Genomic DNA, 21,703 nt, shown 5'->3' on the forward strand with positions numbered 1-21,703 from the left:
CCTCAATGATCTTTTCATTAACTTTTCAGCCAGTGATAATTTATAATGACTTGAGGCACTCCAATGGTTGAACAGAATTTTGTTCAAGTAGTTGCCAAAATTCCCTGTCTTTGGATCAAAATGCTTCAGTTCAGCTTTCACAACAGGTGTCTCACTCTTTCTGCAACCCATTGATGACAACATATTCTTTGACACAACAGATTCAGGCCCATTGTCTGATACTAAAGCTAGGGGTACACCAAAACAAGCAAAGACATTCAGCTGCTTGCTTTTTACCACCTCAGTCAAGTGATTAGGACACAAGAATGCCTGGATCCATGTTGAATAGGCATCTACAGTTATGAGTATATTACCAATATTTAGAACATATGCCCAATCCATATGCATACATTCCCAGGGCCTTGAAATAGACCATGAATCATTTGCTTTTACTAAATTTGGCCTCACTCTGGTAACAGTCACAAGATTTGACAAGCTTCTCTACCAAATAAGCCAATCCAGGCCACCTAACACAGTCATGCTTTCTTTATTGTTTGTTGAATGCCCTTCCGTGTGTCATGCATTTTAGTTAATACTGGTGCTGGAATAAACTGACAATTTTTACAATATATTAAGCCATTTTCACATGTTAGAAAATCCTTCTCTTTAACAAATGCATGTTCCAGATTCAAGACCAATCTCCAATTTTGCTGTAAAATTCTTTCTCTTATTTTGTTATATAATGCCTTTGTATTTAGTTGTTTTCGGATGCCTTCCATCATTATGGGATCAATGTCCTGCCATGCATTGTCACATTTGTTTAAATGTGAAGCAAAGAAAATTATATCACTGTTGTTATTCTCATCATACTTCAACTGATAGAGGGCATCGGCATGTGAAATACTTTAACTCAGAACATGCTTAGCGACGAAATTGTACTGTGATAGGATCAAACTCCACCTGGCTATTTTTGTCAAGCATGTCGAGATACATCTAAATCCTTTGCAAACAGGCTTTTTAAAGGCTGGTGATGTTTCCAGACAAAACTGCTTTCCTAGAAGAAAATACCATAATTGAAATAAAATGAGTTGCCTTTAATATCTTTTCCAATCAGCCCAAAAGACTATAGGCTGTCTACCACAATAAATTTTCATGACTCATCGGTGTTGTTGAGATTAAATGTCACTTGGATAGATCCAACAACCTTTAGATCTGAACCATCAACGGTGGTTAATCTACTGTGGCATGATTCAATTGGGATACCTAACTATGAAGCAAATATAACGGGACTATAGAACCAGCTGCCCCAGTATCCACTTTCATATCTATGCTTCTGTTATTTATAAAGCACTTGCAAAAACCTATGTTATCTCTACTCTCATTTAGCAACAAACTGTTGGCAGATCCCGTCTTACTCACAGATACATTTATGTTATCCATATGGTAATAGTTTCTAGATTGGCAAAATCTTGCAAAATACCCTATTTTGCCACATTTATTGCAGTTTTTCCCATGTGTTGGACATGCATGAGCTTTGTGTGTACACCCACAATTTCAACATTTCACTACATCATTACTGCTACTTGGGATATTCTTGTTGACATTAAAGTTTGTTATTGTTTGTTGACTACTCGCATACAGTATTTCCAATTCTATGGTGGATGTGAGAACAGCAATTTCAGTGTATTTTATTTTAGAATGATCCAAAATTCCACCAGGTAGAAAGAAATGTTGGTTTCTTTTTAACATCTTCAATGTCATCGCATTCAATTTTTGCTTCAAACTGTATCAGCCAGGCATTAGCTTCTTCCAAGTTGTTCAAGTTTGAATGTATTCTGGTTGTCATCCTTGCCGCCAAGTGTTGTGTTTCACTCTTTTAGGACATATGTTAAATGTTTGTAACTGTAAGTTACACAGCTCACTTTCCTAGTACTGTAACAGTAAAATCCTTTTATGGCTACCAGCTTTCTTTGTGAGTTCTATATACATATCAGGATACCAAATCAGTAATCCAATACAACTATCACTAGATTCTTTTGATTCTGCTGTTTCACCCTTATTTATGTCTTGATCTGTTTGTTCTCTTTCAGACTCATTTGCTACAATGGATGGAAATCACTGTATCAGAGCCAGAAAAAAGGACCATACCATCCATGAAAATGCAAGATACATATATTGTGTACCTTGTTGAAACAAGGTAAATTATTAGTTTTTTTTCTTTCTCTTTTCTTTTTTAGCTAACACTACCTATTATTATACACAGATTTCTTTAAACTAATATCCTCATCTCGGTTTGTTATTGTCATGTTTTGGCTATTTTACCCTTTGATCTTCTTCAGGTATCTGCCTTGTTACTCTTCTCAGTATTTCAGATTGAACCCTTTATACAAACCACTCAGGTAGATTGTTCTCATTTCATTGTCTATGTCCAGTATCCTCTAGTATTAGTCATTTTAATACATGTGATACCATTTAAATGTTTCACTGAAACCAGTGGGCATTGAACTCAAGCTTACCACTTGAACTGCAACACTCAATACTTAAGCAATGGTCATTATATATGTTATTATAATACAAAATCTATATATAATTGTTCATAATAGTGCTGGTGTGGTAGGATAAAAATGTGGCTTAATTATTTTGTAAGAATCGTTTTCTTTTTTTTTTTTCAGTTTTCTTCTTTTTTTTTTTACACTTTGTGAAGTTAGTGTGGAACTTTCACTTAAATGATCTTAACCTAACCTTTTTCAGATTAACTATAAGACTCATGATCATCATTTTATGTTTGTTTTTCCATCATAGTATGAGTTGGACAGGTCTTTGTATGAGAAGAGTGATGGAGGAGAGCCAGTGATAGAGGAGAGTGTAATTGACTTGATAATAATGGAAGAGAGAGAGAATAAGATAAATTGCTACATAATGGTTGTTGGTAACAAGATTGAATAGAAAAAGCATGATTGAAGGAAGAGGAAGTCAGCATGATGGAAGCATGAGTACTGGAGATTCAGCAATTGAAGAGGGAATAAGTTGAGAGAGTGATGAATAGCAATGGAAATGGGTGATGGCAAGAGTGTGTATGATTAATATCAGGAGTAATGTGAGAGAGAATGTGATGGTTAGCAATAAAGTTGGTGCCTTTGAAACCAGCACCTTTGGTGCTAATTAAATCACCCAGATAACAAATGCTATCAACTACTTGTAGAGAGCCTTCCAAACATTTGAAGGAATTCCTTTCATGTGTTCTTTAGCTACGAATTACTTCCAGATATCTGCCACATATTAGTGTCCCTTCTTTGTCAACTGCCTGTGATTTCACTACACCATTTGTGCATCCACAATTTACAGAGGGAACACCATATGAAACAATTCCTATCTACTTCATTTCTGCATATCAAATATGTCCATTTTTCTGCTAGCAGTACAGCCCTGCCTCCTCTCCTACTAACTAGGATTCGTCTTCTTTATGTTTACTTTGGGGCTTCTCATTTCTGGGTATGGTTTCCAAGTTTGAGCAGTTTACCTATAAGAACTAGATCACCAAGTTCCCATTGACAACTAGTCTTAACCTTCTGTTTTGGTCTGGAGAACCATAACAAACAAAAAGGGAGGAGGACTGAGCCCTGATGTAAATAAATCTGCTTTCTAAATTTCTTGATGAGTTCAATGTTAACAGTCACCTTGCTGACAGCACTTCTGTACATGGTTTGCATAGCTAAAACAAGCCATTTATTTATCCTTAGTTTTCTTCATGATCACTAGACTGTAGATCATGAAACCCTGTAAAAACTACTTTTCCTAGTAGACAAAAGCTAGGTAGAATGGTTTACTTGTTAACTTTTTCTGCAGTTGCTTCAGTAGGAAAAGAACCTCAATGATATCCTGTCCTGCCATAAATCTGAAGTACATCTCTTCTGGGTTAATTCTCTTCCTACTCAGCTGGGCTCTAATTCTTTCAGTAATTTTCATCATCTGGTCAATCAACTCTCTCTCTCTCTCTCTCTCTCTCTATATATATATATATATATATATATATATAATATATATATATATAAGAGAGAGTATATATATATATATATAATATATATATATATATATATATATACTCTTTTACTCCTTTACTCTTTTACATGTTTCAGTCATTTGATTGTGCCATGCTGGAGCACCGCCTTTAGTCGAGCAAATCGACCCCGGGACTTATTCTTTGTAAGCCCAGTACTTATTCTATCGGTCTCTTTTGCTGAACCGCTAAGTGACGGGGACGTAAACACACCAGCATCGGTTGTCAAGCAATGCTAGCGGGACAAACACAGACACATAAGCATATACATATATACAACAGGCTTCTTTCGGTTTCCGTCTATCAAATCCACTCACAAGGCATTGGTCGGCCCGGGGCTATAGCAGAAGACACTTGCCCAAGGTGCCACACAGTGGGACTGAACCCGGAACCATGTGGTTGGTTAGCAAGCTACTTACCACACAGCCACTCCTATCCCCTCTCTCTCTTGCATCTTCTTCACCATTGTAGCAGTTGATAATGATGCTACTTCACCAGTTATTGGGTATGATGTGTTTTTAATTAACCGCTTGTGATTAAAGTATGACCAGCTTTGCCATATATTTTAAGAATCTCAGCAAATATTCCTAATGATCCAACTGCCTTCCCTTCTTTCATATCCTCATTCATACTTTTGACCAAATGGTTCGCAACTTCAATGGCTAGTCCCTCTTTGTTCTGTTTAGAGTAGGTCATCTCTTTCATGCATTCTTGTCATTCAACAATCTACAGGAGTAGCTTTTTCTCCATCTTCCTTTTTAGTTTCAGTAAAGTCAGGTGTGTCTATCATTCCAAACACACTTCTCCCTTATGATGTCTCAGCTATTCCTTATGCACTGTCTTCCAATCAGGAGCACCTGAGATCCTTGTACTCTCATTGCAGCACATATGCAAACTTTTTTGCTAATGAAATTAATTGATATTCTCTTGAACTTTGCAGAGTTACTGACCCTGAAATGAAAGGTTTTGGTGATGGGGCAACTTCAGTGTGGAGGCGTTACAGTGAATTTGAATTGATCAGGAATTATCTAGAAGCAATTTACCCACAAGTTGTAGTCCCACCTTTACCAGAAAAAAAGGTTTGTAGCTCAGATATTGTTTCTCATGGTAAATTCTTCAATATGAATTCATCATAAACATGATGGTGATGTTTAGCCTTATTCGGCTCTGATTATACAGACCTGGGACCAAAGATGTTTCAAACTGAGCATTCCAACACGTTTCCTGGACTACATTATCCAATGTGAACTTTCTTTTTTTTTTTTTTAAGCTGGTGAAGTGTGATTTAACAAAGATTCTATTGTTGTTTCTAGCAAGTCTGGGAATTATCCAGAGCAGTGATGATGAACTTAAGACACTTGTTGACAGTGACACATTACAAGTGTTTATGTTTTACATGTACTTTGCCAAAAAAAGGAAGAAAAAAAACTTTTCTGCAATATACTCTTATGAAAAAAACTTATCTTTAAGAATTTACTTAAAACTAAAATATATGTGAACAGGTAAGTAGTAATACAATACCAGGAGTATTAAAGAAATTACTTCAAAATGGCATACTAAGTGTTATCTTTGTTGATTCAACCTAATATTTCTGTCATTGACACCTGTTAAATATTGAATATTACTTCACCTTCTTTTTTAGGCAACATTTCTCTGGCAGAATGCACCATCTGATAAATTCAACTTGGAATTTATTGAAAGGAGAAGAGCAGCTCTAGAGGTTGGTGGATTTATATCCTTTCTCTCAAAATAATTGGTTCCATTTTAACTTTCCCATTTGGAGCTAACAATGTCAATTTTTACTAGTTTAGATTATTGATTTGAGGAAAGAATAATAAATCAGTGTTTGCTATATTTTATAGCAAAATAATCCATCATGTTGCCTACAAATACAAGGCCTCATGATTGCTGCTGACCACCCACAACAATTACACACATATCTCCAAAAATTGTCTCAACAAAGCAGTGTTTCCTATTCAGCAGTTACTATTTATTAAACAAGATTCAACTATATTCCACACTGGGGTACTCTTCATGTATTTGAGACAGTACACCCACCAATGTCATTCTAAACTAAACACCCCAAAAAACAAAGCTTTTGGTAGACAAACTTCATTCATCAATAATTTCAAACTCTCTCCTTTAAACTGTTTCTCTCTCTGTTACACACTCACACACAACTTTGTTTTGCATTAATCACTAAGCTGGGGAAGTTTAAATTAAGCATTAATCACATTCAACTTACCCAGCCATTTCGATCTACATACCTGAAAGACTATGGAAATTTAAAAGGACAACTTCCAATGTAATTTTCAGCTACATTTATACAATAACTACTTTGATAATGCATTTCTAGATTAGCATAATTCTGTGTTATATCTACTATTTCAGATTTTTCTACTACGTTGTTCATCGCATCCAACTCTCTGTGCTGACAAAGTGTTTGTTAGCTTTCTTCGACAGGTAAAATATTTAAATTCTTTTTTAAAATTTGTTATGGAGAAGGATTTTTTTTATAAACAAATAAACAATTTTTCTTTATTTATATATCATTATTCATATCTCAGATCACTGAACATTTCATAGCTTTGTTATTATATTTTTTCTTATTCTATTCCTTTCAGGATTCTGGATGGAAGGAACTAGCTTATGCTACTGAGTTTCAAAGCAAGGTGAAAATAAATTCTTTAACATAATATTTCTAATTATGTAATTTTTGCTGTTGATTTGTCAAATACCAAGTCATGTCCAGGTATTACATAGCACCATTACTTTTTGTAAAGTGATACATAAAAATAAAAATATATATCTGTATGTCTTATCATAAGAAAAAGGTAAATCCTTATTCTTTTTATCATCTATCTTCTATGCTGGCATAGGTTAGCCAGTTTGATAGGATCTGATGGGTCTGAGGACTAAATTGTACTCTAATGTCTGTTTTGACATGATGTCTATGACTTGATACCTCACCTAATGCCAACCGCTTTACAAAGTATTCTGGAGGCTTTTTTTCATGGCACCAGTGTAGTGAGACCACTATGTAGCTCACAAGACTAAGATCTCTTTTCACTGAGTGTTATTACCTGAGAGAGGGAGACAGCTTTATGTTAAGTGATAAGAGGTTTTAAGTTATGAAAGAAGGGGCCAGAACAGGTTTCCTGTTGTAGAGGAGATACATGTCTCCTTGCATTATATAAGAGTGGGTGAGAGTACTTGGGGTGGAGCTGGAAAAAGAGGGAAAGATGTTAGATATTGCAGAAGCAGCCTTATAATGACATTGGTAGGTACATTTCCCAATGTCATTAATCTTCACTATGAAGGTGATAGGTCCAGTGACAAGCATGGCCCAGCACATCTAATACTTCATCTCAGTTGTAGGTGGCTACTTGAAATCCAGTATATTGGAAACCACCTAAAAGTTGATTACCATAGCTTGTTTTTCTTTCAGTGTACTCTTTCAATCTTTTGTCTTCTTGGATTTACTTGCAAAACAGCAGACTGATGCAGACAAGTCACCCATACTATGACTAAGGAACCCTAACTACCCTCCTCCTAGACAGATGTTCTGACAAAATGTGGGGATCTATAACTCCTAAGGTGTTCTTACAGTGCACTTGTTCACTATCTCAGGTAGTTCTATATAACCCACATTATTACTAGTTATTTAGTCTCTGAACTTGGTTCATCCATCCTTAGGACAGATTTTGATTTTGCCCTGCTGAGTTTTCAGTAGTGCTCCTCACCTGGTGCCAATTTAGTTGATGAGAACCTGACTGTGTACCAAGTTGTACTGTGTTACATATTATCAGTGGCACTCAAAGTAACTTAACACTTATGATCATCATTTTGGCATTCACTTTTCCATACTTACTTGAGTGAGACAGAATCTATTCGCAAGGCTTTGGTCAGCCTGGCACTGTTGCAGAAGATACTTATCTAAGGTGCCATGCAATGAGACTGAGCCGAAAACTACATAGTAGAAATGAGCTTCATATAGCCAAACTTGCCCCTCATATATAAATACAAAACTGTACTACACACATGCACACACACACACACACACATGTATGTATTAATAAACCAGATTATTTCCTCATCTGAGGGTTTTGTATGGTGGAGACTAACTATGCCCACATAGTTTCAGACTCACTGATGAGTACATCTACTACACATGAACATACAATCCAGTTTATGCATGAACATACAATCCAGTTTAGACACTTAACTATAACAAGATTTACATACTTCTAACAGAGTTGTGGATTGAGCAGCAGTCTACGTTTTTTTTTCTATGACAATTTAAACAATCAAATGGTATTGTGTTTCTGTGTTTGAAGCAAACAGCAAAGTGGTCGCCAGTCCATGTCCTCATTGTCACTATATTTTGTCTGTCTATGACACTTGACTCACATTGAATTTGGAGAAAGAGAGGATGAATTATTCAATTATTGACTTCTGGCAAAATGATTCTCTTCCTTACAACAGAAATAAACAACCAATTGACCAATAGTTTAATATACTGACTCTGAAGAATTCTGTGAAAAAGCAGAGACAAAAGAATCATCTAAACATAACTACAAGCATTACATATGGAAGCACATGGCTTAGTGGTTAGGGTGTTGGATGCATGATCATAAGATTGTGGTTTTGATTCCTGAACCTATTGTTGAATTATGACATGAAAACAGAGCCTTCTGCTTTAACAATCCTGTATGAACCAATGAGAAATATTTTATGTGCTTGCTCGACCTACTAGATATTACAGATCATTTTGTCTTAAATGAAGATGATGTAGTTCTCGATATACTATGTCTGAACAAAAATAGACAGAATGGCCAAGGCTGGTATGCTTATGGTCATAGATCTTCTTAATCAAAACTGACCTGAGGTTAAACAACAACAATTTACAAGGATTACTGATCTAACCATCACCATCCCATATGACCATTCTTATTAGTGTATGTATGTAGAGATGTTTAGTTGATTCTGTTAGCTCTGCTCTTCACAGAATTCTTGGGTATCAGTGTATTAAATGACTGATTTATAGGTTGTTTATTTCTATTGTAAGAAAGTGAATCATTTTGCCAGAAGCCAATAGTATTTGATATTCCTTTGTTAGTGTAGTGAATCTGAATTTGAAGGAATTAAATATATCATATCACCTTCATGCATTTATTTAATTCAACTTTTCTTGTCCATAAAGTCTTTAATATTCTTATATAGCTCCCATTTCAGCTTGGTTGAATCCCTTCAGTACAGAGCCACTAAAGCAATTTAAATGTTTTGGCAGTAGTTTTCTCAGACTTGTACACATTATAGATACCAGTTATATTAAATGCTTTGACAGTACTGTTTTTTTCATATATTTATGTATGTCATTGCAGATATCAAGTTTTAAATGCTTTGTTAGTACAGTTCTCGTACATTTATATGCATCATTGTAGATGCATTTAGATATTAATCCTTCACTTCTGTTATATTTTCAGGCTGAATCTAGAATTAAAAGTCTTAGTGCTGCCTTTCGACTTAAAAGACCAGACCGGTAAGTTGTCTTGTAAATAAGAGCTTATGAAGGAGCTTCTATGTGGTTGTTCAGCTTACTGTATCTCCCTCAAATTACACCTGATCATCTAGAAAATTTTACTCACAGAGTATTAGTCAACTTCAAACATTAGTCAAAGACAAATACCCAAAGTGCTTGGCGCTGGGATTGAAACCAACTCCATGCAGTTGCAAATCAAAGTTCTTATCACACAGTCATGCCAGCACCTTTCTAGTAATATTATTTTCTCTCTCTACATCCTCATTTAAAGTTGTGCTGCACTCAACTTTGCTGTTTATATCTTAGAGAAATTAAGAAAAATAATACCATTCTAGTTACAATTGATTTTATCTTTTTTCCTAACAAAAATTGATCTTTGTACAGTTGAGACAGTTCAGAAAGTTTATTGGTTTTTCTTTTATTTTGTTTACAGACAATTTGAAGAGCTTAAAAACTACAGTAACGAACTTCAATCCATTATTTCAACAATACTGAAAATCAGAGCAGTAAGTGTTATAATATGCTTTTCAGGTTTGTCGTTATTTTTGGCGTGAAAAAAAAATTATATCTTGAAAACAATTTTTACCTCAATAGCAGTTTTACATCCATTTTCCCAACATAATATCATGAATTAGATGGGATTTTTTTTTTTCCTATTTAGACATCTGTGTTTATCTGCAACAAATACTTGTACATTTAAATATCCTTCCTATTGCAAATAATCACTCATCTTTGAATTATGAGCAGCTAGGGAAAAAAATGATAACTATTAGCAAGATTTTAAACTTGTTGCCTTATGGTGGTCAATAGTTCATCTGTTTAACTTTACAGCCAAGCAGATTATTGTGATTATTTTGATGATAATATGCACATCTGAGTTCTATTGTATTTTATTTGTTCAATCAACCTTCAACATAGTTGGACAACCAATCCCAACCAATTGGGATTCACAGTATGTGTTGTACTTATTGATCCTTTTAATTGCTGAATACAAAACATGGCTTGCAAGGCCTCCATTTGGGTTAGTTTCTCCTGAGTCACCATCTTGCCCTCGTATGCCAATCCATCACAAAGTTACTTATTTACAGCTTAGAGGACTGGAGTAACATGAAATGAAGTGTTTTGCTCAAGAACACAATGGACAGCCAGGCTGGGAATCGAGACTGTGACCTTGTGATCATGAGTGTAACACCTTACCACTAAACCATACACCTCCATTCTTCAGATTCTTTAGTTAATCTGAAAATGAAAAGCAATACCCATAGGTTTTTAAGGCATTTATAGACCACAGGATGAGATTCTCTGGTCAGATTCAGAAAAATGTTGAACTGGGGAGAAAAGATCAAGAAAGATATCTGATGGGAAGTGAGACAGAGTGGGAGGAAATGAAAAAAGAAAAACTAAAATATTCACATTGAAAGAACAGTTTTGTGAAACAGTGACATAAGCCTTATATAGAGAGTTGTTGTGGTTCTTAAATATCACAACATACTTATGTTACAAATGTAAAATGACAGCTATCAGCTTTAAATCTTGAATGTAGAACCTATGTTAACTAACTTTCACAATAATTGAATGTCAATAATAATTTCTACAAAATTAAAAACACCAATTCAATCATTGTTTTTGTTTGATTTTTAAAAAATTTATTTAATCCAGAAACTTGCCAACCAGTCTTAGAACATCCACAAAATTCATGCTATTTATGCCAGTGTCTTTGAATTTTGAATATAGAACCTGTGTTAACTAAATTCTACAATAATTCCATATTAAAAGATAATGGTTTCCACAAAAGTGAAAACACTAACCTAATAATATCTTGTTTTAATTGTTATTTTTTTTTTAATTCAGAAACTTGCCGACCGGCTTTATGGTATTCACAAAATTCATGCTAATTATGCCAGAGTTACGCTGAATGGAGTTCTTTAGAGAAAGAGATGAGTGAAGGCTTGAAGGGATCTGGACATTATATGGATGTGTAAGTTACTATTGCTTGACATTTGTTCATGTGTGATTTGCTAGTATCTAAATTCTATATGAAATATACTCTCTAGATATTTATTGGCTACATGAGCGCCTGTATTCTGAGGTACATTATGGACATGAAAAATATAGTCTCAGGATATGAAGAAATTTGTTTGATAGTATTTCAGGACACAATCAAAGAGTGAAACCTATTGCCTGTGCATTACATAATTTTGCAAATATCAAACATAGCCTAAATTTTATAATTTTATGAATCTTTTGCAATGTTTACCATTAACTAAAGTAAATATGTAATATTATAGGGAAGTATTAATGTTTAGCTTAACTCATCCCTGATTAATATGAACGATATAGTTAAAGGTGTTCCAGATGTGAACATCCTATAGTTTTGTATATCTAGAATTACATTGTCCAATGTGTCCTTCTCTGTTTTAAAGCAGTTTAATGATGTAAAGGAGGTTTAAAATTATTTCTAGCAGGTCAAGTGACCACATAGTTAGCTCGTACTATAATAAGTACTTTGTGTGCTTCTGAATATATTTGTGTATGCTGGTTTAATCTATTACCCAATTTAACATTACCATGCAACCCTTAGATGGTCTTAGCAAAGTCCTCTCTATTCTCACCAGTTTCAGAAACTCTGCAAAATATCATAGGGCATTGCCATTCCTCCCCTGACTTAGCCATTAAAGTGAAATGTATGTGTGTGTGTGTGTGTGTGCATGTGTGCGTGTGTATGTGTGGATACAATGAAACAAATTGAAATACCCACATGTAAGCTGTAAATTCTTTATTAATGGTTTCTCATACTATAGCAGTTAGAAATAGCAACCAAATCTCCCTACAGTTGGAATAAAGACTGGACACATTAGTTAATGTAGTCCTATGTACTCCTAAAAAGATGGGATGGTCAAGGTAAAAATGCTTTTGATATAGGTTTGTTTAGATCTGATCTGAGGACTAAACAGCCACAGCTTTCTTACTCCCCACCTCCATCACATTTACCTGATTACACCATTACATCCCACATTATATACATTGAAAAATCATAAACACTCCCACAATAATCTATAAATTAGCAAAGAAATAATCTAGAATCCTCGACATTTATTAAAAATAACAATTATTCATTTTGCTTTTCTCTCTTACTCTCTCATTTAGTTTTGCTAATTCTGTTGATGCAATCTTGGAGGAGGAAGAACAATATGCAGACCAACTCAAAGAGTACTTGGCATTTGCTGATTCTTTAAGGTAAGTTCTCCAAGAAAACTTTATTTGAAAACAAGAAAAGACATTTACTATTTCTGTTATTCTATTTGCTTCTGCTCTGAGTTTAGGTAATTAAGTGTCATTAGTATGCATTCTAATTGTGATATATCTGATGATATACTTCTTAATTGTAATATAAAGAGTAAAGACCACCTTTGGTCATGAGTGATCATGGGATTACACCTAGAAAGTTCTCTGAGGCACAAGTTTGGGCCAGGTTGTTTATGGAAGACCAGCAGTCGCCCATGCATACCAGCCTCCCCTCTCTATGTCACAGATGCTATCCAAGAGAAAAGCAAAAGCCAACACAGCTTGGCAGCAGTGCCATCACAACTCATTTCTACTGCTGAGTGAACTGGAGCAAAGTGAAATGAAGTGTCCTGCTAAAGAATGCAACACACTGGATGATCCACAAATCAAACTCATGATTATGAGCCCAACACTCTAAGCACTGAACCATGGACCTTCACAATTGTAGTCTATACATCTGATAATGTGATTGACAAATTGTGGTTTATCCACTAGTATGCATCACCACATTGTATATCCATTTATGTAGGATACAATCTTTGCATATTCACTGGTTACAAAAAGAAAAGCTTACTCTTCATTAAGTTCAATGTGAATGGATCGAATAAACATAGACTTTGTTTGGCTGAAAGAGAGCAAATCCTGTTCAGATCTAAGATGCCTAACTCTCTGTTGAACTTCAGGTCAGAAATTTTCAATAGTTGCATGCATATGTATAAATATATTCTTAAGAATTGGAAAATTCCACCTATTCCTGACTAACTTAATATCTTTCCAGTCTTATCATTTAAGCCCTAAGGAGGATAGCGCTTTTACCTTTTACTTTTTATTTTTGACGTTTTAGTTTCTCTTTGTTGTTTTTTGTTGTTTACTGACTGCGTTTTCTATATGCAGCCTTCTCAGTTTTTACACATTTCTTTTATTATTCAATTTCTTTAGTTTGTTATGATGGTTTGTGCCTGAAGAATATGAAACTATTAGTAGTGCTTTAATACATGTATTGCAACCTTTAAATAAATATTTATCTCTCACCAGATGGAGTACTTTTTTTGTTGAATTTTCTATCATGGATCAGTACATCTTATATATATATATATATACACACACACACACAAAAACTGTGATTTTGTATATTTGTGTGTGTGCCTGTTTGTGTGTATGCAAATATTTTAAATTGCAATATTGTTTTAAATTCTTTCAGGTCTGTTTGTCGAAAATATGAATGCATACAGTATGACCTGGAAAAAACTGAAGAATGTTTGTCAACAAAAGGAAGCCAAAAGGATATGTTGGTATGTTTACAGCTTACTTGCTGCTTATATTTTATGTTTGTTCAATATTTTATGTATCACATAATGTTACTATCTAGGAAATTAAAGTGTTTTTGTGTTTCCTTGTTACTACCTCTGCCTTAGCGAAGGCAGAGATATTGTTTTCAGTCATGTTTGTTTGTCTGTGGACAAGATATCTCAGATGAAAGTTTTAGGGATGTTTGGCCTCATGACTAGCACAAAGTGATTAGATTTTGGGATCGATCCAGTTCTAGACAAGGATTTTGGATTATTTGCCCTGTTTTTTTACAAAATTTTTGAGAGCAGTCCGATTCATTTTTAGTATTCTAGTTTGTGAGAGCAGTTGAATTTATTTCAGATAGTCTCATTTTAAAATCATCTCTGGCTAATTGTTGAGAAGACATTGGTGTTGCTTTGGTGGAGGTTTGCACTCTCCGAGTGCTCTTGTTTTAAAATTACTATCTAAATGTTCTATCATCAACCTAGCAAATATGTAAATTACCAATGAATTAACCTCAGTACAGCTGTATTTTTGTGTATGTTATTACCCAGGTGTCACTCCAAGTGACAAACACTGGTAATCAAGCCAAAAAGAAAACCATTATGTTGATTGCTCTATGTCATTGTTTCTCAAGTATGTTTTACCTTTGGACCCCTTTGATTCTTATTTTACTCAGATGGACCCTCCTAACCATTCAATCTTTCAAAAATCCTATTATATTTTTATAATTAAATATTAGGAATTGTATATAAAAAAAAGAATAATTAAAATATTTTGTGTATTGTAGAAGTATAGGCAATTTATTGCACATGTTTTAACAATAAAATCTTATGTGGAACCCAATTGAGAACCACTGCTCTAGGTGCCAGAAATAGCAGCCAAATTTCCTTCTAATCATATCTCATTATCTTAGAAAAATGTACATTGGATAATGAACTCCTAATGAAAGACAGGATAGTCAAGGCTGGAATACCTTTCATCAAAGATAGCTCTGCATGATCTGAGCTAACCTATGGCTAAACAGCAATAAGAACAAAAGATGGTTACAACTTGAATGTTGGCAACAACAGTAAAAGACATGATGGCCACATCTTGTACACCTTTCTTACGTCTGCTGAATCAAAGCCGACTCAGTATTATTAATAAAACCAGGGATTAGATGGTCGTGACTAGAATGCCTTTGATCTAAGATCAGTTCAATTGCAGCTGCACTATGACTAAACAAAAAACCAAAATAAAGTAGGGATGGTTATAACTGGGACACTATTAATAAATTCATCATCATCAGTGTTTAATGTCTGCCTTCCAATCTAGAATGGGTTTAAACTCACGTGGGGCTGAGTTTCTTCCCTTCCAGGATTGTTATTTTTGGTGTATTGTTCCATTATGCACTGTTTTGGGTATTGATAAATACTAAAACCACTCCACATCTTAGGAATCCGTGGTCCAATTTACACGAAACTTGTTTCTTTCTGTTTGTATTCACATTCATAGTATTTTCCCATTATGCGCCAGTTTGGCTGTATTAAATGACAGACAAGCAAGCAAGCAACCAGAGTTTTAGTAGTATATAGATTTTCAGTTAATTATCCTCATAATAACGACAATAAAATTGTTTATTGAATGTTATCATAGCCCAGGGTTGACAGATACATTGTGAATGAAATTTGGTTGATGTAAATTATGCATAAACCTATCTTGGCATGGTCATGTAGTTTACTAGTTTGCTTCCAAACCATATGGTTTTGAGTTCAGTCCCATGGTGTAGCACCTTGGAGATGCTTTCTATTATGGCCTCAGGCCAACTAACACCTTATGAATGGATTTAGTAGATGGAAACTGAAAGAAGCTTATCATGTATGTATGTATTGGCAACTCATCAGTTATGACTATGAGGGTTGCAGTTGATCAATGGAACAGCCTGCTCATGAAATTAACATGCAAGCGACTGAGCACGCCACGAATATGCATGACCTTTATGTAGTTCTCCGAAGATTCATGGTGTTAATTTCACGAACAAGCTGTTCTGTTGATCAGATCAACTGGAACCCTCGTCATCATAACCAACGGATTGCCACAATGTATATATATATAATGATTCAATTGTTTATATCTTACTCTTGTTAAAATTAACTTTCTGCTTTCACAAAAGATTTTGTTTTTTGTTTCCTTTTTTTTTATCTCTAGAATCAAGGGAAACAGCAAGGTGGCTTTACTCTTTCAAATGTCAAAACCAAACTATTTGGAGGTGATACACCTGAGCAAAGAGACCAGAAAGTTAAAGTCCTTGAACAGCAAATTCAGGATTCTGAAGTTGAATTAAAAGTTGTTACAGCAGATACTCAGTATGTATTTACAACCATCTGTACATTGAAGGCAAATACTCCAAATTGAGATATAGTGAATTATTTGAAATGTTATTGTATTGTAAGAGATACATCTTCACTAGACCCCACCCTTCGGTCGTGCTTGATCATGGGATTGCACCTAGAAAGTTCCCTTCCAAGGAACAAGTCTGGGCAAGGTTGTTAATGGAAGACCAGCAGTCACCCATGCATACCAGCCTCCCCTCTCCGTGCCACCAATATTATCCAAGGAAAAGGCAAAGGCTGATACAGCTTGGCACCAATGACATCACAACTCATTTCTACAGCAGAATGGACTGGAGCCATGTGAAATAAAGTGTCTTGGTCAAGAACACAACAGAGCTCGGTCTGGGAATTGAACTCATTACCTCATGAGTGTGAACCCAATGCTCTAACCACTGAGCTATGTGCCCTCATCATATGTATATAGGTGCCAGCATGGTTGTGGGGTTATATTGTAGAAGACACTGGCCCAAACTGCCACTGCATGGAAATTTAGGCACATTTCTTCTGCCACAGCCCCAAATCAACTAAAGTATTGTAAGTGAATTTGGTAGATAGAAACTGAAAGAAGCCCATGTGTGTGTGTGCTTGTACCTCCTTATCTTGGTCTTCCTTGATAGTCATAAATGAGTGTCAGTATCATACAAGTAACATCATTTGTTTCTACTCTAGTGCTGTTGCCACAATAAAGTACACTTTTGTAAAGTGGTTGGTACAAAGACTGCTCCACCACCCACTGCTGTGGAAACCATGCCAAAAATGAACATGTGGTCCTCTAGCTTGTCTAGAAGAGCAGTAATTCTGAATAAGAACTGATTCAAACTGTGGTGATGTGTTCAGTACATGTTTGCATAGAAAGTGGATGTAAAATAATGAATTGGAGGTGGAAATGGTGATTAACCCATTCATGCCAGTCGTCTGTTTAAACTGACACCTTATTTATAAGGGTATAAAATAAATACTTGATACAAATTGTGATTTGTGTATGATCTGTATCAAAGAATGAAATGTGTTCTTAATGCATATGCAGTCTGTATCAAACGGATTTGAATGAAATTTTTTTCAGTTGTTATTTAGTTCAAAATAATAGTATCTGAATTTTCAGGCAATTTCATTCACTAGAAAAATTTTCGACATAAATGGGTTAAATGTAAAATATTTTCTCTTGTACAGAGTTTTCATGGAGCAAGCACTCAAAGATATTGATAGATTTGAGAGACAAAAGGTGAAAGACTTAAAGGAAATATTCACAAACTATGCTATTATGCAAATAAAGCAATCAAAAAAGGTTAGTAGGAATACATATTTACCTATATTCCAATTCCCATATTACACTTACCAAAAAGTTAAATTTGATTTGATTCTTTATCTTTGCAGGGTATTGCAATTTGGACCAGTGCAAAAGATTGCTATGCCAAGATGTAAATGAGCAAATCAAAAAAAGCAGTAGTCCCTGATCAAAAATGGTTCCTAAACCTCTGCAGCACATCTCATCATAAGAGCAGTCTTTCTCTACTCAATGAGAATTTTTTTTATTTTGTTTTTTGAGTTTTTGTCTTTTTTTTTGTCAGAAAGTGTATGTTTAAAACTAAAAAAAAATTTTAAAAAGCAAACCCATAAAAACAACAACGATGAAAATATTTAAATACTCCTTCCACAAATCCCTTTTTTCTTCTTCTTTTATTTATCTATTTATTCTTTAAATGGACTGGCAGTAATTTAAATGAGATTTGCTTTTGGCAAAGCTGTGAAACCTGAAGTTTTGCAGTTTCCTTAAGTTTTTTTTGTTTTTATACTTATTATTTAATGATGATTATTTAATCTACTATATTTACATTTATTGAGGATTAATCTATAATTGGACAAAGTCAGAAAATATAAACATATATTTATTAGTTGGCTTAAGCAGTTTGTATGTGAGCCTTTGCCTTGCTCTACTGTTGCCTTACATTCCAATGATTTTCGGTAAAACTCTACTTTCTGCTTGCTTTCTTTTTTTTTCTTTTTTCCATCCTCTAGTAACAATACATTCCGTTAAAGTGTAATTATACATTAGCTTCATATATTTTCCAATATATATAAATGGATGAATGAATTATCCTTTGTTTACCGTTAACATGGAAAATTCAATAAACAGTTACCAGGGTAGCAAAATTCACACAAGTAACACTATATATATATAGTTCATGTCTCACTAAGAAGCAGTGCACAGTATAGGAATTAGTGTCTGCATAAGTGGAATGTAAACCAGACAATTTGTATTGGCATCAAGTCATATAAGTTGTAATAATGAAATCAAATCCAATTTTGAAATGTTTTAAGTGAAGAAGGTTTACCTAATGGATGCATTTCCTATTATGTATTAAGCAAACCTGAAATGTATTAAATGATTTCAAAATGTCACTATTACATTTGACTTCATTGTCATAACACACACATATAATGCTAAAGTGTTAAAGTGTAACTACACTCATATGTATACATATATATATGTTTGTATGTATATATGAAACTAGAGTGTAAGTATGCTTATATATATTGCTTGGTTTATAGCAGTTTGTGGAAATATGATTATTGCTTCAGTGAGTAAATTTCCCTACAAATATTTAATATTGCTATTTGATTGGGCTGGGTCTTTTTATATAGATATTATTTACCCATTCTGATCATGTATACAATAATTAAAAGTGGCATGGCAATGTTACTAAACCATCTTGGTTTATTAGCATACAAACATATCCATGATACTTTGAACCATTATAACAGCAATCTGAATTTATCTTGGTATACAACCCAGCTTTATCTTGCTTATATAGTTTCCATGTGGCGCTTAACTGGAATTAGCGAAAGTAGCCGGCCATAAAATTCTTGCTTCAACGTTAATCATGCAAAATCTGAATTTTTCTGAAGCAACCAACAATCCTTTGCTCATAGAGATGGAAAATATTCAATTCTGATTTCATGTACAATTTCTGCTAACAGAAAATTTAATATTTCAATGTCTATATTTATTGAGTCAACCAACTGTTTAGGTCTTGAAAATAATGCCATGAAGGCTGTCATACTTTAACTAAATTTGGTTATTGTGGTATTACGGTTATGTTTTCTTTTTTCTTTTTTTCTTATGTTACCCCAGTGTTATAAAAATCTTAATTCTCTGTTTGCAATTTTCCCACTTATATCAAAATTTGCTGATCACTATCCCTGCTTTTGTTTTAGATTATTTGTTCTTACAGCTACTTCAAGTGCTCTTCAAAAAATAGTTCTTGTCATATTTTTAGAGATAATTATTCAACTAAAAATCAAGGAGAAACCACATAATTTACTATAAATTGCAAGTTTTGTTTATTCTTTTCTAAAATATTTAAATATTAAAGAAATAACAAAAAAACTTTCCATTTCAAAACTATTTTTTAATTAAAATTTCATGAAGCTTTGAAATTTGCATGTATTAATTTTTTTTTTCCCTCTTTTCTTACTCCTCCTTTCTATCTTTTCCTTATATGCCATGGTTGATTTTGGGAGCAGTGTTTCAGCTGTAAGAAATCTTCAAGGTTTTACTGTTACTATGGTGTAGGTTGTACACATGAAGGTCCACTTAATTCAAGCAAACATTAAAATACCAGTGATGAGATAAAATGATTATATGCTTTGTGTATTTAGAAGTAATTGGAAGTTGAAATGCTGGAAGAATTAGCCCAGAAGATTTTATCTTCTCGGAGATAAAAGGAATAAATCAATTCAAGTTTCAGCCAAATTTCACTGACATAAATATTTCTTGCTCAACAGTTTACATCATTTGTTCACATTGGTTTACTGCAAAATGACAGATTTTGAATTAGGTAAAGTACTTGTGTTCTGATGGATTATGTCAGTCATTTCAACAATTATGCGTGAGGTTGTATTTTAAAGTGGAATTAATGGATCTGCATATTTTCCATGCTTAATGGAAAATATTAAGCCATCAGCTATTGATCATTTGTGTCATTTCTTTTCCTTGCTCTGAAAACTAGAAAGCAATAAATAAAATCAGATGATTAAGTATCAGTACAAATTTCAAATCCCCTATATCAGTTAAGAAACTTCTGGTATAATATCTGTTTCAAGTTTTCAGTCTGTATTGTATTTGTGATGCTTTACAGAAAATCTTCTCTTTAACCAAAAACAAATGCCATATTAGTGTTCTTAGTTTAATTACCATTCTACTATAAATCAATGTTTACCACTCAGATGATAACCTGTTATGCATCTGCATTAAAATCAGTTACTACACTCACAATAACCTGCACGGGTTTCCTTGATCTGTCTCTATTTATCACTGAAGATGGGGTTCATTGTTAATGAACATCAATAGTATTTAAGTTGATTGTAGAACAATTTTAGCAGACACAAATTGACAGAGATTTGTCGTCTGTTATAAAAATTGTATTATACTTGGTTGTGAGAATCACCTACCTATATTTGTATTTTCTTTTATAATTCTGTATTAACAGAACTTGGGGGGAAATATAGGTAAATGTGAGCAAGATGCACATAAGTAGTATGTGTGTCTATGCCTTTAGAATTTATGACTGACATGATAAAAAAAAAGGTAATAACAAAGATACTTGATCTCAAAAATCACAAACCTCTTTGTTATGCTTCAATAAATGTTATTTGTCAGATATTTTCTTTGTGTTTGTTATTAATGTTTGTTTATTAATATACATACCACCTGTTTCTTATCTTTACATCCCTTGCCAATGTAATTTAACTATATAAATATATATATATATATATTTGTCAAAGAGAACAACAAATGCTAAGGCAAGACAAACATCTCAAGTCATATGTTATTATTAAAAAATTTAAGTCAGATCTGTTCAATCTCAAGCACACATTAAAAAAATTTTTTTAACAAAACAGTTTGGAACTTCGGAAACTGGTTGAATGTGTCACATAGAACACGGTTTACTTTTAGCGTTTTTGACAAAATTTTGTATTTTAGAAGTTATTTTGTGTTAAAGCTGTCGTATTTGAGTAATTTTAACCAATCAGTGACATGTAGTCAGCTGAAGTTACTGCTACTGTTTGTGAACTACAACTTCCGGTTGTATATATATATATTCATATGTATATATATGTGCAGTTAGGCTAGTTGTGTGACCACCTATTTTGGCGAAAAAATTTGCATACATA

The 21,703-nt window shown here is 33.9% G+C and overlaps 1 protein-coding gene across 1 annotated transcript in view; it reads left to right on the plus strand.

Moving 5' to 3' along the window:
• LOC115210394 (sorting nexin-4-like) overlaps window positions 1–21,191 on the plus strand; it is a 35,190-nt gene extending 13,999 nt beyond the window's left edge. The window contains 14 exon segments of the mRNA XM_029778983.2: window positions 2,070–2,176; window positions 4,977–5,115; window positions 5,679–5,756; window positions 6,428–6,499; window positions 6,661–6,708; window positions 9,523–9,578; window positions 10,012–10,084; window positions 11,430–11,484; window positions 11,487–11,556; window positions 12,726–12,815; window positions 14,065–14,155; window positions 16,344–16,501; window positions 17,699–17,813; window positions 17,903–21,191. Of these exon segments, the coding sequence (XP_029634843.2) occupies window positions 2,070–2,176; window positions 4,977–5,115; window positions 5,679–5,756; window positions 6,428–6,499; window positions 6,661–6,708; window positions 9,523–9,578; window positions 10,012–10,084; window positions 11,430–11,484; window positions 11,487–11,556; window positions 12,726–12,815; window positions 14,065–14,155; window positions 16,344–16,501; window positions 17,699–17,813; window positions 17,903–17,950 (1,200 nt within the window). The 3' untranslated portion in view covers window positions 17,951–21,191.
• The last annotated feature ends 512 nt before the right edge of the window (window positions 21,192–21,703 follow it).

The sequence above is a fragment of the Octopus sinensis genome, linkage group LG4 (genome assembly GCF_006345805.1).
Source record: "Octopus sinensis linkage group LG4, ASM634580v1, whole genome shotgun sequence".
Lineage (NCBI taxonomy): Eukaryota > Metazoa > Mollusca > Cephalopoda > Octopoda > Octopodidae > Octopus > Octopus sinensis.